This window comes from Lonchura striata, chromosome 12, assembly GCF_046129695.1.
Source record: "Lonchura striata isolate bLonStr1 chromosome 12, bLonStr1.mat, whole genome shotgun sequence".
Classification (NCBI taxonomy): Eukaryota; Metazoa; Chordata; class Aves; order Passeriformes; family Estrildidae; genus Lonchura; species Lonchura striata.
In genome coordinates this window covers 17,885,994-17,902,261 of record NC_134614.1, presented here as the reverse complement: position 1 = coordinate 17,902,261, position 16,268 = coordinate 17,885,994, and the positions used below count along the sequence as shown (strand labels likewise).

General features: G+C 48.9%; 1 protein-coding gene across 1 annotated transcript in view; it reads left to right on the top strand.

Annotated features, from left to right (window-relative positions):
• Positions 1–2,824: 2,824 nt before the first annotated feature.
• PRICKLE2 (prickle planar cell polarity protein 2) overlaps positions 2,825–16,268 on the top strand; it is a 103,371-nt gene continuing 89,927 nt past the window's right edge. Inside the window, exons 1-2 of the mRNA XM_021537258.1 lie at positions 2,825–2,932; positions 3,148–3,233. Coding sequence (XP_021392933.1) covers positions 2,891–2,932; positions 3,148–3,233 — 128 coding nt within the window. The 5' untranslated portion in view covers positions 2,825–2,890. The remainder of the gene's footprint in view (positions 2,933–3,147; positions 3,234–16,268) is intronic.

Sequence of the window (16,268 nt, the reverse complement as noted above, 5' to 3'; positions counted from 1 at the left end):
ACAGGGAAGTTTGGTAGCTTCATGGACAGCTTGGGAGGGGACCAGCCAGCCTTGTTTTAAGTAGCAATTTAGGACTTGCATCTTCATCAGAAGACTGGAGCTGTGATTCAGTACAGCCACACCTCCAAGGAATTTATTCTCCAACTTTGACTTACATTTTCTGTTTTAAACTCATAGCAGATGTCCTCACCAGCCCTGTTATTGAGGGCGCACAGCATCTCATGCAACAGCAAAGCAATTAAAGAGGATTTGCAGGTCACCTTTAAAGCTTTTCCCACAGCACGTTGAATCTTGTTATAAATCCTGTATCCAATACTGCTTTTATTTCAGCAGTTTTAATTGGAGTTTTAAATACTCTGACTCTTATGCAAGACACCCAAAGTGCTGGAGATTTTCAGGCCCTCTCTTGCATGACACCCACTCCTTGAAATCCCATTGTCCTTCTGTAAAGCTAACAGTAACTCAGCACCCTGATAATGTATTAGACATGGGATACAGGCTGTAGGTTGAGATGTTTCAACATGAGGTCCAACCCCAGTCTGCAGCCAGTTGCCCACTGTGTGATGAAATGTATACTTGGAGAGATTGCCTCTTCCCTTGAGAGTTTATAATATATTCATGCACCACTGTATGAGTTGGAAACTGGGAGAGAAACCAAGAAGGAAAATGATGAGGAACTTTAGCAGAAGGGAGGAATAGAGGGAAGCTTGGAGGGTTTTGGAAAGGTAAAAATAGCAACCACAGAAAAACAGAGCAGGGAGCATTCGATATTTTCTCAGTGCCATGAAGAAGGAAATTTTCTCCATTATAAAATTCCCTGTGTGGAGGGTTTTTTTTTCCTTAGGTTGGGTTTGTTTGTTTTATTTGGGTTTTTTGTTTTTTGCTTTGTTTTTGTTTTGTTTTGTTTTTGTTTTGTTGGAGGTTTTTTGTTTTTGCTTTTAAGGAAGCACAGTATTTATGGCAGGAAAGAGTGAAAATCTCCCTGAAACTTTTGTCTGAGACTCTTCAAAAGGCCACCTCAGCTACACAGCTCCCAGCCTCATTTCAGCCTCCCAGGGAAGAAGATACAAGAAAAGAATTGACAAAAATGAGAACGATTGAATGAAAAAAAGAAATTATCAAAGGGTTACCATTTTAACCAGCTGTGAGGCAGCAAGGCAAAGGAACAAAGAGGCAGGGAAGGAGGGGAAGGAGCTGACAGGATCTGCAAACAACCACAACCCTGGGTGAAGCTGTGAAATGCTAATGGCAAAGCCGCTCCAGCCCCACTGGGGAAGAGTTTCGGAGGAGCCCTGTGCTCTGTGAAGCGTTTGCTGCTCCTCCTCTCCCCACGGTTCATTTTGCTCTGCCTTGCGCCAGATGAGCTGTTTGATTGCAAACCCCAGGGGCATGGGGTGGGCATTGCTTTTAGTGCACTGTATGATAGGAGTGGGTTGATGTATGGGCAACCCCACGGCTCCCAGACCCATGAATCCCAGGCTACCAGCCCCATGGATCCCAGCATCCCAGCTCCAAGCCCCATGGATCCCAGGCTCCCAGCCCCATGGATCCCAGCTCCCATCCCCATGGATCCCAGGCTCCCAGCCCCATGGATCCCAGCTCCCAGCCCCATGGATCCCAGCTCCCATCCCCATGGATCCCAGGCTCCCAGCCCCATGGATCCCAGCTCCCAGCCCCATGGATCCCAGCTCCCATCCCCATGGATCCCAGGCTCCTGGCCCCATGGATCGCAGCTCCCGGCCCCATGGATCCCAGCTCCCATCCCCATGGATCCCAGGCTTCCAGCCCCATGAATCCCAGGCTCCCGGTCCCATGGATCCGAGGCTCCCGGCCCCATGGATCCCAGCTCCCGGCCCCATGAATCCCAGGCTCCCAGCCCCATGAATCCTGGCCCCATGGATCCCAGGCTCCCAGCCCCATGGATCCTGGCCCCATGGATCCCAGCTCCCAGCCCCATGGATCCCAGCTCCCGGCCCCATGGATCCCAGGCTCCCAGCCCCATGGATCCTGGCCCCATGGATCCCAGCTCCCAGCCCCATGGATCCCAGCTCCCATCCCCATGGATCCCAGGCTCCCAGCCCCATGGATCCCAGGCTCCCATCCCCATGGATCCCAGGCTCCCAGCCCCATGGATCGCAGCTCCCAGCCCCATGGATCCAAGGATCACAGCCCTGCTGCTCCACAAGCAGCTCTGGGAGCACCGTGAGCTCCGGGGCTGCAACAGGTGCTTTGTGTCCCGCTCCAGCATCTCAGGCCGCAAATCTATTTCCTGTGACAGTGTTTTTCCTGCACCCTGCTTTCGTTTGCGGGCTAAACCTGTCCTCCTTGAGGAGGGGCTCAGACGGCCGGCAGGAACCCGGGATGATCGCTCCCTGCCTGGGCCAGCAAAACCCCCGTGCACAGCGCAGGCAACCTCAGCGTGCGCCCTGCAGAGCCCAGCTCTGCCCTCGGGGAGCTCGGCTCCTCTATCGCCACCCGGATCGGAGCCTAACGAGGATGCGGCGCTGCCCACTGCACACGCGGCCGAGCGCGGCGAAATGAGGGCGGCGGGGCCGCGGCCGGGCCGGGCTCGGGGAGCGGGGCCGGGGCCGCGCAGGGCTCGGGAGCCCAGCTAACCCTGAGGGGAGCGCCGGCAGCGGGGCGGGGGAGCCGGTCCCCGCCGGGCCGAGGGGCGGGGGAGCCGGTCCCCGCCGGGCCGAGGGGCGGGGAGCCGGTCCCCGCCGGGCCGAGGGGCGGGGGAGCCGGTCCCCGCCGGGGCGGCGCCTGCGGGGCCGAGGGGCGGGTGAGGGGCGGGAGCGCGGCCGAGGGGCGGGCCGGGCCCGGACGGGGCGGCCGCTGCTGCCGCGCATTCGGGCTGGGCTGCGCCGGGCTCCGCGCCGGGAGCGCTGCCATGTTCGGCCGCGGCTCCCGCAAGCGGCTCTCCAGCCGCTCGGTGAGTGCCGGGGCGTCCCTCGCCCTCCGCCCCCCGCCCCGCTCCAACCTGTGGCTCTGTCCCGCCGCCCCCATGTGCCGCTCGCTTGGGGTGCGTCCCCGCTCCAGCGCTTCCCCTGCCCTCTCCCAGCCTTTCCCCCGGGCGTGCCCCTTCCCTCTCCCCCTGTGCCTGTTCCCTCGTCCCGCGGCCGGCGCTGACTCTGCTGTTCCTTGCAGCTGACGGCGTCGGGGGAGCCGGAGCGGGGCCAGCCCTGCAACACCTGCGGGGACCAGTGCCCGGGCTTCGCCCTGCACAAGTGGAGGTAAGCCCGGGGAGACCCCCGCCTTCCCCCGGCCCCCGCGCTGGTCCCATCGCCGCTCTCCCTGCGCGGCGCCCTCCCGGCTCCGTGCGCGGCCGGCGTGCAGGTGTGGCTGCTCTGGGCGGGCTTGTGCTAGTCCGGAGCGCGTTGCCCACCCACGGTGGGTTCTGCGGACACGGGTGGGCTGTCCCCACACGGGTGTGCCCGTGGCCGCCGTGGTGCGGGGCGCAGCAGGATCCAGATGCGGGACTGGGGTAACTGGTTTGGCAATTAACAACTCGCAGCTTCTCCAGTGCGGTCAGGAGCTCGTCCTGCTGCTCCGGGTCGTGCCGGGGGCTGAAGCCGCCCTCACCTGTCGGGGATAACCTGGGTGGGGTGGGGAAAATGGGGCTGAAGGGGTTTTTGCGGTCTGCACCAAACCGCTGCGTGAAACTCCGGCAAAAATAGTATTTCTGGTTATTTCTGTCGAGTCTCTGAACAAACCTGGCAGTGCCGGTGCCTGCTAAGCGCAGCAAGCCCTGGCCTTCTCCTGGGTCAGCCCTTTCTCCCCTCCCCATGTTCTGCTGCCTCGAAATGAGTTCCTGCTGATGTGCGATCTGGGACTTGGTGATCTTAAATCTGGGCTGTGGGCCCTGGGAGCTCCACACAATCTTAGTAGGCCAGGGAGCCCTTGACGACCTTTTAACCTTATTTTTCAGGGTATACCCTTTTCTCCAGCATCTGCTGTGCTTGGCGTTCCTCCCAGCCTCTGCCCTACTTCTCAGAGCTGTGTCTCACCAGATTAGAGCTTGGATTCAGAGCAAGGATAGGGGTTGGTATATTCCTCTTGAGTTGGATCTTAATGTTTAGCCTTGCAAATCATTGTTTCCTTCAGCATTTGCCCCAGGGTGTGGTGGGACGGGTTCCATAGGCTGAGGTCTGCCCTGAAGGATGCACAGCAGCAGGTGGGGCTTGCCATGGTCCTCCGGCTGTCCCGGATTTCCTTGTGTCCCTGCAGAGCCGCTTTGTAATCCTTAAAAGTGCCAAGGAGAACTTTCAAATGCAGGATAAAAAGCCGTGGTCACCAACAGCATTACTTCCCTGCTCCAAGGACTTGTGATGTGCTGTGCTTCGTGTTTCCTTATGTCAGAGAGTACAGCTGTACAGCAGCTTTTGAAGAATTAAGTGAATTTTTATAGGATCCCACCAGAGGCCAAATGGCCCAGCAGAAGGAGCACACCACTGCCTGGGGAGTGTCAGATGAAAGAGATGCTGCAGCTCTTTTCAGATTGTGCCCTCTGCATTGGCTCACTGTGCCTCTAGGCCAGATCCTGCCAAACCCCATGTGCAGGAGCCTCCAGCCTGCCAGGACTACCCATAACCATCCCCTTTGCTGAAGACCCCCAGACATAAGAGAGGATTTTTGCCAAAACAGTGTGGATTTTCCCAGCAGCTTTCTCTCAGGAAAGAAGTGGTTATGTCCCCTGGGGCAGGAGAAGGATGGGTTCCCTTTGGGTATGGGTGGGGTCAGCCCCCAGAGGCATTACAGCCTTTGTGCTCCAGCTTTGCATCCCACTGAGCCGGTTAGACCTTACACCAAGTTTCCTTACACCAGGACTCGATTAGCTGAAAGCCCTCCTGCAGACATTCCCATTTAATTGCCTTGATGTAGGAGTAATTACGCAATTAAACCAAATAAAGGCAGTCTATTTGCCAGAACACAATAGAGAGGAAATGTGTTCATTTTTTACTAGCCAGTGGTCTATTAATGCCAGGAATAGGTAAGCAGACAAATTATTCCCAGTAGTTTGTAGGTTGAAAACATGCTGAGGAGCCCTTGCCCTCTGTGCAGGAGATGTTACAGTCACTGATTGGTGGGGCTGCTCACCTGAATGAGACTGAAAGAAAACAAGGTTTGCAAGGAGATCCTCAGATTAGGGGTATAAATTCAGATCAATTGACCACTAGAGATTTGTAAGGCTTTTCATAATCCTTTGACATCAGAGTTTTGCAGATAAATATAAATGGGGTGGTTTTTGCTTCAAAGATGCAGAGTGGTGATAATGCTAAAGGGAATTTATAAACTTGCAGACACTGAAGCCATTGCTGAGACAGGCATGGTCTATACCTAATTATGCTGGACTGTGTACTTTCTACTTACCTGTGATTTTAGGTGTGATCTGCGCAGGCACTCCTTCAAGCAAGCAGATTGCTTTGTCAGATGAAGATTCCTGTGTTCCTGTGTTTCCTTAACAGCCACTTTTCTTAGAGATGGCTCTGAGCATTTGTTGAATTTATCATTCCTGGAAGCACAGGCATGCTTCCTGAGACAAGGGAGACCTCTTGAAAATAAATTATATTCTGCAGAACTCTTTTCAGAATAAGCCTGGTCTCTCTACTGTAGGTGATGTGCAAAAAGAAGATGACAGGGGATTCTTAAATAATTAAATAACATCCCTGGTTTTTGAAGTTTGTGGAATCTTTGTAATTTTATTCTGAAATTATAATCCCACATTTAAGGTAGTGGGTGAATGATCCTGTGGCAGTGTCAATATATTTAATGCTAATATGGTGGAAGCAAGGAATTGAAAACACCTCAGTTAAACTAGAGCACAACTAGAGCCTACATCTTCCTCCCTCAAAGAGCTCTCTTCCGCATGCCGCAGATCTCTGCCTCTCGTTGTGAGGCAGAAATTCAATTTTTAGATTTAAAACATTTAGTCCCAAAGAGGAAAAAGTAACCAGTTTTTCTGAGAAAGTCTGGGGGCAAAGTCCATGAAGATACATCTATCAAACTGTAACCAGTAAAACCCTGAATTTCTCATGGGCTGAGCAGAAAAACTACTCCTTCGTCTAGTCTCATCGCTTTCTGCTGTGGTGGGTTGTCAGCAAAGTGCCAAAGGACTGAGTTCATCTGTGTGGGCTCCAGTCTAGAAGATGGAAATGGCATGTACGTAACCAAATCCTCATTAAAAAAGGTGGCTTTGTGTAGAAAAAGGGAAATCAAATTCAATAAAAATTGAACTCCTTAGGAGCCCCGTTGCTGTTTTCTAATCAGATCTGCATTACATTAAACTGTGTGCCATTCAGCTTGTTAACAAGCTTTGGCATTAAATAAAGCTGTCACTGGAGTTTGGTGAATGAATAGCCATTAGCAGTGTCTTTTGCATAATGTCTTGCAGAGAAAAGCCTTCCAGGGAGGTGGTCCAGGAGCAGGGAAGGGAATTTATAACTTAGTCCCGGTGCAATTAGTGTGAATATGCAAACCTTAAAGGTGACAAATGGTTCGCTTTTGCTGCTGTTAAGCTTACTGTGAAGAACTAATTTCAGATTTACTCCGGGTGAAGTAAAATTACAGCTTTAGTGCCACAGTTAAAATAGTGGCTCCTTCGTGTTGGGAGATTGGCATGTGTTTAGCACACAGAGCCGTGGTTTGTTTGCTCCTGAAGAAAGCCAAAATACTCTTGCAGTTCAGCAGACCTTGCTGTTCCCTGCTCCCAACCTTCTCCAAACCCACCAACTAAAAACATAGATGCAGGACACCCAGGTCTCAGGATGGTGTTTGAGCTTTGGTGCGAGGTAGGGGGGATGTGCCACCTGGTTTGCAAAGCCTGCAGAGGCAGTGGCATACGGCTGGTTTCTGAGGGAAGGAATTTGGATACTGTGACAGAGAAGACAATTTTAAAAATAGAGTCTGAAACCCTTTGGAGAAGTCTTTGTTGCCATAGTTATTCTTCTGGTTTGCAGAAGCATTTGAAAAGCAGTAATAAACATGACATGAAGACAAAGACTGGCTTGCCAGAGTTTTATTTTCAATGTGAAATAATGTCTCACCTCTTTTCTTGGAGCATCTTTTTCCTTGCATACGTCACACAATCTTTGTCCCTTGGAATCACATTTTGCTAGGAAAGAGATCAGCTTCTCTTCATACGTTGCTGTCACACGCTGTGCTCTTAATATCAGAGGTGTGTGTTTGTACAGCCCTTGTGTACTGGCCCTTGCCTTTCAGGGCAAATTTAAGTGACCTGATGTAGTATTCAGTAGTATTAACAAATTCTGCTGCATACAGTTGTTTCAAGCATTTATTTATTTCCATAACTTGGCATCTTGCTATAATCTACTGCAGTTGGTCCTGCTGAAGTCTGATTTCATCTGGCCTTGCTGGATCAGGGAGTGTCTGCAAAGACAAACTTCTCATCTTCTCAGGAGAGAGTTGCCTGGAGATCCCAGGTGATCAGCCCGAAGGGTTGTGATTGACCACTGGATCACAGAAACCTATGGACAAGGAAAAGAGACCGTGTCTCATGAAACAGTGACCCAAAATGAGGTGGTGGGCCAGAATCTCTGTGATATTTGATGTTGGGTGATGGTGCACAAGTCGTTTTGCAACTCCCTTCTCTACCTTGTTGACTGTAGGCAGGGAGTTGCTCATGGCAGTGGATTTTTGATTTGTTTGTGAGTTTGTTCAGTGCTCTGGAGATTGCTGTGCACAAGCAATGAGAAATTCTGTGTGTCTGCAGCCTTTGTCTGCATTCCCAGGGCTCTGATCCTGCCCATGGGAGGTACACTCCAGCAGACTCCTGTGTACATCCCTGGGTGCCTTTGGCTCTTCAGTTTGCTGCCTAGTTCCTCATCCAGAGAGCAGAAACAATAATATTTGTAACGCAGCACATGAACGAATAATACCGAATTCTGAAGCATTTGTTTCTACTTCCAAAAAAAAAAAAAAAAAGAGTACAGATTATTGCTTCCATATGTTTTCAGTATTTCTCATAGGTTATGTCTCTTGCACACACACACTCCCAGCTTTTCCCTGGCATGAATAACAGGCTTTGTGCCTCTCTTCTTTAGGATTCAGATATTCCGCATTTCCTTGCATGTTTATTTGAAAGGATTTGGAGATGTGAGAATAGCAATACCTTATCTTGAATAGTCTGATGTTCCTATCACTGCCATTGTGAATTGTGCTGGCCTGGAAGCTTTTAGAAAATTCATCATGTTGCAGTTGGGAACCTGCTGAAATGGGCAGAATTCAGCCAGTGCAGGTCTAGCCCAGTGCAGATCCATCACAGCACTCCTGAGGTGAGGGCTGCTATCCCTAGGGGACCTGTTCCTGTCCCTAGGGGTGGGCAGGAGTCACCTGCTTCCCATAGATCTGTCACCCTGGCAGAGGGGATGCAAAAACAAAGGCTGGTTTTGTTTGCTGATTTTAAAGCCTTTCACAAAGCAGTTGGTATCATTAACTTGTTTTTTATTTATTTTCTGTGTGCTTATTTGGTCACAGGTTCAGAAAGGAGAAGCCACTCCCTGCCAGGCTCTTCAGTGGCAGTCAGTGTCCTTCAGCCCCTGTGCCCAGGGTGGTTTGGTGTGGGTGGCTGTGTGCACTGGAGCTCAGCTCAGGGGGATGCTGCACTGGCTTGGCATCAATGACTTCAGCTGTCCTATTTTCTTACATCTGCAAGGTTAAACATTTGTGTAAGTGTTTGGAAAATCAGGTCTAGTTTTTGTGGGGGGCTTTTCACCCCCATGGCAGCAGGGAGAGCAGGGGTAATGAATGATGGCTTGTGCTGCTCCCACTGTTCCAAAAGCAGCTCTGCCAGGGGCAGCTGGGCCACTGGGATGGGGGATTGGGTGGATTGTGGTGTAGGTATCAGCTTTGCCCTGCCTTGGGACAATTATTTTCCTAAATATTGAGTGCACAGTTACATTTAAAGAACTCCCAACTATTTTTTCTGACTTGTGGGTTCCATTTCTTTGTGCCCTGCTGCTGAAACAGCACTTGAAACAGCACTTAAGACAGCCAAGACTGATAAGGTATCCTGTTTGTGTTGGCTGGGAGACACAGTATCCACATTACCAGAGCATTATAGTGTCAGAGGCAGTGTTGTCCCTGGCAAAAAGCCTAAAATAAATTCTTTAATTTTTTGTATGTGATGTACAAAAGAGCAGGTGAGGTATGTATTTGTTTCCGGGCAAGCCCAGGGAGCCTGTTTGAAGACCTTTACAAGCCACTCAGGATTGTATTGCAAGAATTCAAAGGAGTTTGGACACTTGTTGATTGAATTTCAGCTGAGCACAGAGCCCTGTTCTGCAGCTGCTCTAACTGGAGCTGCTCTGCCTAGCTCCATTGCCACTGAGCAAAAGCCAGGAAAGCAGAATTTCTCCTAGGGAACAGGCAGTGCGGGTAGATTTTCTGTCTGTTTTGAAGTGGCCTTGTGCAGTTCTATTTTTATGAATGGTGTGAAAAAACACTTATAAGCTGTTGCAGGATTTGAGCTGATTTTGTGGGGTTTATTCTGTATCTGGTGTGATTGTGGATTGCACTGATGATGGATAGCTGTCTGCAGAGCAGATGCACTGAATTCTGAGTTTGTGTGATATTTTACTTCTAAACAAGTAATTTAAAAATATGGGGGTTTTTTAATGTGTTTTTTTTTTTTTGGTTTTTTTTTTTTTTTTTTGGAAAGTGACTACAACTGCTTCTTGGTTTGCAAAGAGTAGAAGCTTACCTGCTACAACGCAGTAGGGTTTAGCATCCCAAAGGCAGAATTGGGCTGGTGAGTGCTTTGCTGGTGCCTCAGCCACGGGGCTGTGCTGCCGGACACTGGCAAGCACAGTTCCCTCATGATGGAGCCTTTCAAGATGGATTTGCCCAGGAGAGACCCACAAAACTTGGAAGCAGGATGGATTGGCTTGCACTGGGATCTCCTAGAAGCAGACAGCTGTTGGTGCTGGGGGCTGCAGTCGTGGATTTGGGAGCTGTGTTGGCTGCGATTTAATGGAACGTGGTGAATGATTTAACAGCGCAGTGCTATGGGATATGTAAGGTCCTGAGCTCCATGTGCACCCTCCCAAGCCCAGGGAAAAGGGTTAAATCGCTGGTTGGAGCCTCTGCTGAGCGGGAGGAGGTGGGAGATGCGGAGTTGCAGTGGTGCTGTGACACATCCTTATCCCGTTCCTGGGCCGGCCGCACAGAGCCGCGCTGCACCCGGCGGTGCTGTGCTGCGTGTGGCCCGTGTTGGGCAGCCAGGAAAACTCCTACTGCTTTATTCGAGGCTTTGCAACACGCCCTTGTCCCCCAGCGCGGTGTGGCGTGAAAGAAAAGCTGGCAGCCACCGCTTTGGTGAGATAAAGGCTGGAACCCGCGGCCCCGCTGGAGGGGCCGGGCGCAGCTCTTTGGCTGACGCCCACTGAGCGCTGCCCTCCTCTTTGTTGCTCTCGGCTGTAGAGACTCTGCTCAGTGTTTTCGAGAGTTTTTCTTTGGTTTTGTTCTTTTTTCTGTTTGCCTTTAAGAAGTCAATCTGCAGTCTTTTAGACTTTTTCAAAAACATTCGCCCCCACTCATCCCCCCCCCCCCCCCCCCCCCGCCCAGTAATCCATCCTTATTACACCAGTGAGTCACTCTTCAAATAATGAATTGCGTTTTCATTGTCTGGCTCGTAAGTCTATCACCGAGTTTAAGGATGGCCGATAGTATCAGCTGAGACCTTTGGCAGCTGGCTTTGCAATTTGTGGTTCTCGTTTGGCTATTTGCTTTTTTCTCCAATGAATAATCTCCCAGCCGTGATGGTGGAAAGCCGGACCCTTCCTGTGCTTGTAGCATCTCTGCGGTCACTATCTAATGTTGAAGGAATTTGTAACATTAGCAGAATTGTCTGATGTGAGGAAAACTAATTTCAGGGTAAACCTCATGAGCATGGCTGTAAAGAACATTTTTCTCCTGCTTGCAGACCCCAGACATGCATCAGTGCAGTCCCAATGGCCAGAACCTTTCTCAGTTCCCCAGTGCTTAGGTCAAGAGATGTACAGAAAACTCAGGGTGCTCCTGTCAGCTGCTGGAGAGGCTGTTGCTTCCCACATGCAGCTCTGCTCTTCACAGGACCCTGATACCAAAGCTTATCACTTGGAGAGCTCCGTGTGACAATTATTCTCACTGCGGAGCGAGACACTTTGTACTCAGTCATTGCAGCAAATATTTCATCCCCTATCCATTGCCCTTGTGTGGATGCTGCCTCTGCAGTGATAAAAAACATAATGGCTGCTTTTGCTGATAAGGGGAGTGTGTAAGTATAATTACTGAAATCCCTATGCAGAGCTCCGTGGATGGATGGAGAGTCCCTCTCCCTGTGAGGGGTTTCTGTTGCTCTGGAGCTTGTTGGGGAGAGCATGAGCCTGCAGCTCCTGGCAGCTGAAGTGGGAACTGCTTGGACACAGCTGTGAGCAATTAGTAAAGGATGTCTTTCCCCCTCCCTCCACTTGCTTTCCTCCTCTTCTCTTTGAAACCAAGTCACAGGCTCCAGGGAGTCCAGAGGAGAGCTCAAGCAGTTCAGATTTGAGATGCTCCTGGTCCAGCTCGAAGGTGGCCGCTGCTCAGTGTGTTCACATTCCAGCAGCAAGGTGAAGGTCTAAGGATCCAACCCAACCTTGCAGGAAGCATACTGCAGCCAAGGAGCCAGAAATTTAGATCAAGACAACAAAAAGAAAAAAAACTTCCATGGCAGCGGTAACCATAGGAAACCTCCTCAGCATGTCTTGGGTGGTTCCTGTTTCCCTGCCTTCATCTGTTTGCTTTGCAAGCGGAGCAGTGGTTGTGCCCCTGGTGTCACCAGGAGTGGCCCATGAGCCCTGCTGTCCCCAGGGGCTTGGCAGCCGCACTAGGGGTTGTGTCACTGCTCCTTGATTTCTCTTTTGCTCTAGTTGGTAAAAAGATGCTTTGAGAGGCTTCTTTAGATGCAATAAAGTCTCAAAACCACTTCTTTACCTGGTGTCAGCTCACAAATGTGCATTTGATCCTTAAATACCCAAGGCATAAAAGCGAATTGTCTCCTAGGGTCCAATTCTTCTTCTTTTCTATAGCGCCTTATAAAGATACTTTTATATTCCCTCTGGCTCAGCTAGTGATGCTTGGCCTTCAACCAAGACAGGGAATCTAGGACAAGAATCCCTGAATGCTCTGAGAAGAGCAAGATTAGAAGTTATAAAAAACCACATCATTTTGTTGGCGGAAAAAAAATACTGGTAAAAGATTTTGTTTAAAAAAAAAATAATCTGGAATATTTTTGATCAGCTTCACGTGGACACATTTACAGGAGGGTGTAAGAGGAGGCTTGTTTTCCTGGGTAGTGCCTCCTCTAGGAAATCCAAGCTGTGAAGTGAATACAAATGCTGGAAATTGAGAGGTTTTGCAGTGAGTCACAGGAAGGGATGAGGAACCAGTTGTTCTGGTGTGACTGTGCTGATGATAACCAGCTCTTTGACCTGCTGGGGACAGGTGACTGTGTGAAAGCACCTGGGGGCTTGGGCATCTCAAGCCAGCACCCAAGGGTGCTTGGATCCCCCAGTCTCCCTCCCACCCTCCAAGGGCAGTGTGGAGGTGTCCTCACGGAGCTCTGCAGAGCAGATGGGCCCTGCTTGCAGTGCCAAGGTATTGCACAGAGACAGGTTAAAAAAAGATGTCTCCTTCTGTGGGAGCATGACACAGAGAGGGAGAAAATACATCGTGGTGCCAGGAACTGGGATTTTGATGCTTGTGTAGCAGACAGTGCTGCTCTGACCTCTCCAGGCTGCCGGGTGCTTGTGGCAGGGTTTGCTCTGTGGAGAAAGACCTGGCTGCTCTTTGACCCGTCTGCCTTGGGTGGAGGTGGAGCCCTGTGCAGGGATGCTGCTGGGCTTGGTGTCCCCTGTCTTGTCCCGACTCCTAGCAAATTATTTAATCCCTGTTTTTGCAACATTCCAACTCTTTCAAAGTCAGATTTTTGCTTGAAATTACACATTTGAAGAAGTAGGAGCAGGTTGGGGACAAGGCTGACTCCCTTTCTCCTCTTGCCTGTCAAACAGTGGGAGCACTCATGACATTGCTGTGGCTGGGCCCTATTACCTGCATTTGATGCCATAAAGGCCACATATCTAAAGTGCAGCCCCTTTAAATGTCAGATGTGAGAAGAACTGAGATGTGAGAAGACAATAAAAGTTAATATTGTAAAGTCAGGTTTGTGCAGCATAGCTTGGATTTTTAATATCAAGTGCATAATTTATTACAAGGTGTAGCAGTTCGAAATACATATATTTGAATATTATCTTTCCTTTCAGTAGCAGGAGCAATGCTGCATTACAATAGAAAAATGATTTCATATTGCCACGTGACAGTTTCAGCTTGTATCTCTAATAGATGTGTGATTTGCTGAAGTGTGAAGGCTATCTGATAAATGCCTGAATAATAAACCTGTATTGTTTGTTCGGATCTCCCTTTGTCATTTTCAAGTGTATAAATAAAACATTTTCACATTGGACCCCGTGCAGTTCCAGCCCAGACTTATTTACTTTCTGCTGATATAACTTGGAAGAGACATTAATCTTTTAGTCTGACAGGAGAAATCAGGTGGTATCATTATTGTATGTCACGCTTGAAATGGTCAAATATAATGTTAATAACTATTTTCCTAAGAAAAGTTATAAGTATTTAAAGAATATTTTTAAACAAAGAAGCATTTGTCTCATGTACAGCAGAGGGCACTCGGCATCGCTGCTGTACTACTCGCTGCTGCTCCAGCTGCCCAAAGGGGGAAAAAAATCCCTGTGCTTAAATTATAGTTTGCAGAAATGAAATACTCTGTGTGTGTTTGCTTATAGAGGGGTGTGACTGTGTATATAAAAAGACACAGGGTGGCGTATATATAAAAATAATCCCAGCACATAATGTAAAACTTAAATATTCATAGTGGTTGCTGAAGTTAGGTGAAGCACATGTTGTGTTGATTAATGCTCTGCCTGCTGTTATGCTCATTTTCAGAGGGGACTGAAGTGTGCTGAGAGGAGAAAATGAAGAGGCCCTGGCTAGTGAAGGGTTGCAATCTTCATCTTCTTGAAGGCACAGAGTCTGGTGGTAGCCTAGGATGCTGGCACAACTACCCAAGCAAAGGAAAGATCTTGAAAGATGGATAATATTGGAGGGTGCAGAATTAAGGGTCCTTCTGTCTAGAAAAGCAGCAGATCTGAGAGCTTGGGGGTTCTGTGTTTCTGTGCTGGAGTTTGCAGTGCTGAGGTCTCGTTCCCAGCAGCACCAAAGCTTGTGGTGTTGTGAGGCTCTTATGAAAGTCCCTGAGATTGTTCTTATCCTTACTGTAGAAGTTTATCTGTGTAAGGAGATTTAAAATACTGATGTTTGTGACTGGAGCAGAAGCAGCTCCAGCCCCAAGGATGCTGTGGAAGGGCTGGATGTTGGCTGGAGTGTTGTTAGTTGGAAGATGAAGCACCTGCTTGCTAGGGGAGGGACTCCATCCTGGAGGTATAGATGTGTGTGCTTTCAGAGATGATCACAGAGATTAGTGTCATCTCATCTTCCATAATAATTTTTTTTCCGAAAAAATGGGCTTTTTAAATTTTGTTCCCTTTAGCTAATTGCTCAGACACTGCCGAGGTACAGCCAAGGTGTGTTTCTAGTTTAACTCTCGGCGTACCTTATATTTTTCTTTTAAGAGGGAATAAAGAACTCCAAAGCCAAGTCTTTGATCAGCTTTTGGCTGCATTGTAATGCTGTTGAAGTATTCTGGGCAGTTGAATTTTGTGCCATGCTTTGGGTGACATGTTTTGTGGTAAAACCATATGATGCCATGCTGAATTTTCAGATTTTAGTAATTAATTCAAGAAGAATTCAGATTTCCTCCTGTCTCCCTCATTGAGCTGCTTGCATTGGGCTTAATTTAAATCTCTCAAAGCAAGGGCCCCTGCAAGAGAGTCTGGAAGTGTCAACGTTGTATAAAATATGGGCCTGGTAACAAGAATGAGGGTGCATGTCGTTCAAGATAACCAGTTTATGCAAAATACACAGCTGGGTGGATTTTGCTACAGAGTATCTGTGGAGTATAATGATCAGAGAAATATGGAAATGCCAGAGGGGCTTTTTAATAATGGGTGCTAATTATGATGAAATGGATTTGGGTGGTAGGGAGTAATCCAAGATTACAATAGTAAGGGTTTTTTTAAAGTAGCTCCTGCTATTTGGGAGGGCAGCAGAGTTCCTTGTTACATGGCTTAAAACAGCCTCTCCGTGGGATTGTCGCAAGCAGCGTTCGCCCTTGGCTGGTTATTTCACAAGGGCTTGGTGCAGCTCAGACATGACATATGTGAGTAATTCCAAGGATACAAGCTGGCCCACGTGCTGCAAAGCACCTTCTCACTAGGATAAAGATGATGTTATATCATTGTGCCTGGATAATTACTTTTCTGGAGGTGTCACTGGAGATGGGCTCTGGGATGTGGTATTTTGTCCCATTATGATGGTTCCTGGATTGGTTCCTGGTTGTTTTGGGACTGTGAGAACAATATGGTGCTGCCACCACCAGTTGCTCCTGCTTCTGCTGGTGGGCTGGGAAGTACTGGGAAAGCACTCTGGGAATGAAGTGTTGCAGTTCTGGGACTGGGACCAAAAGCAAGTTGTAGCACCACAGCCTGGAGCACAGGATCCTGGTTCTGCCCTTCTGGCTACACGTTTTTGAACAGGAGCACATGTGTAGAGCCAGGCACGTATCTACTCGTGCTGCTTGGCTTTTCCTTTCTTGTAAGGATTTGCTGGTCTTTTCAGTGTTGACCATGCCACAAAGCACTGGACTTAGCACACAGAGGGCCTCAGGTACTTGTCTCCTTGGGAAACAGTGGTTGCGAAATGTTTTGTTGTTGTTAACAGAGATGTGGCAATGCAGAACTTGAAAAGCTGCACTCGTGAATTGTCTGGCCTTGTGCTGGTGACCAGCAAGCCTTATGACTCACCTTAGCCAGTGTCAATAGAAATGAAACTATTTAAATACACAATTAAAATATGTTGTTATGTTAGCATGTGGACCTCCATGCAAGCTTGCTCTATAACTAGACCAATTAAAGGAACCCCATGGAAGAGATGTAGGAGGCTGGTTAAAAAAAAATCCCAGTCTTAACTGCTTGTTTGCTGCCAAATACATTTTGGTCTGAAGTGAAAGGCATAAAAGCACCTGGGTTTGGGGGATTTATCTCCACTCTGGGACTCCAAAGTCTTGTAGGCAGTGAGAAGAAATGGGTTAAAAGGAT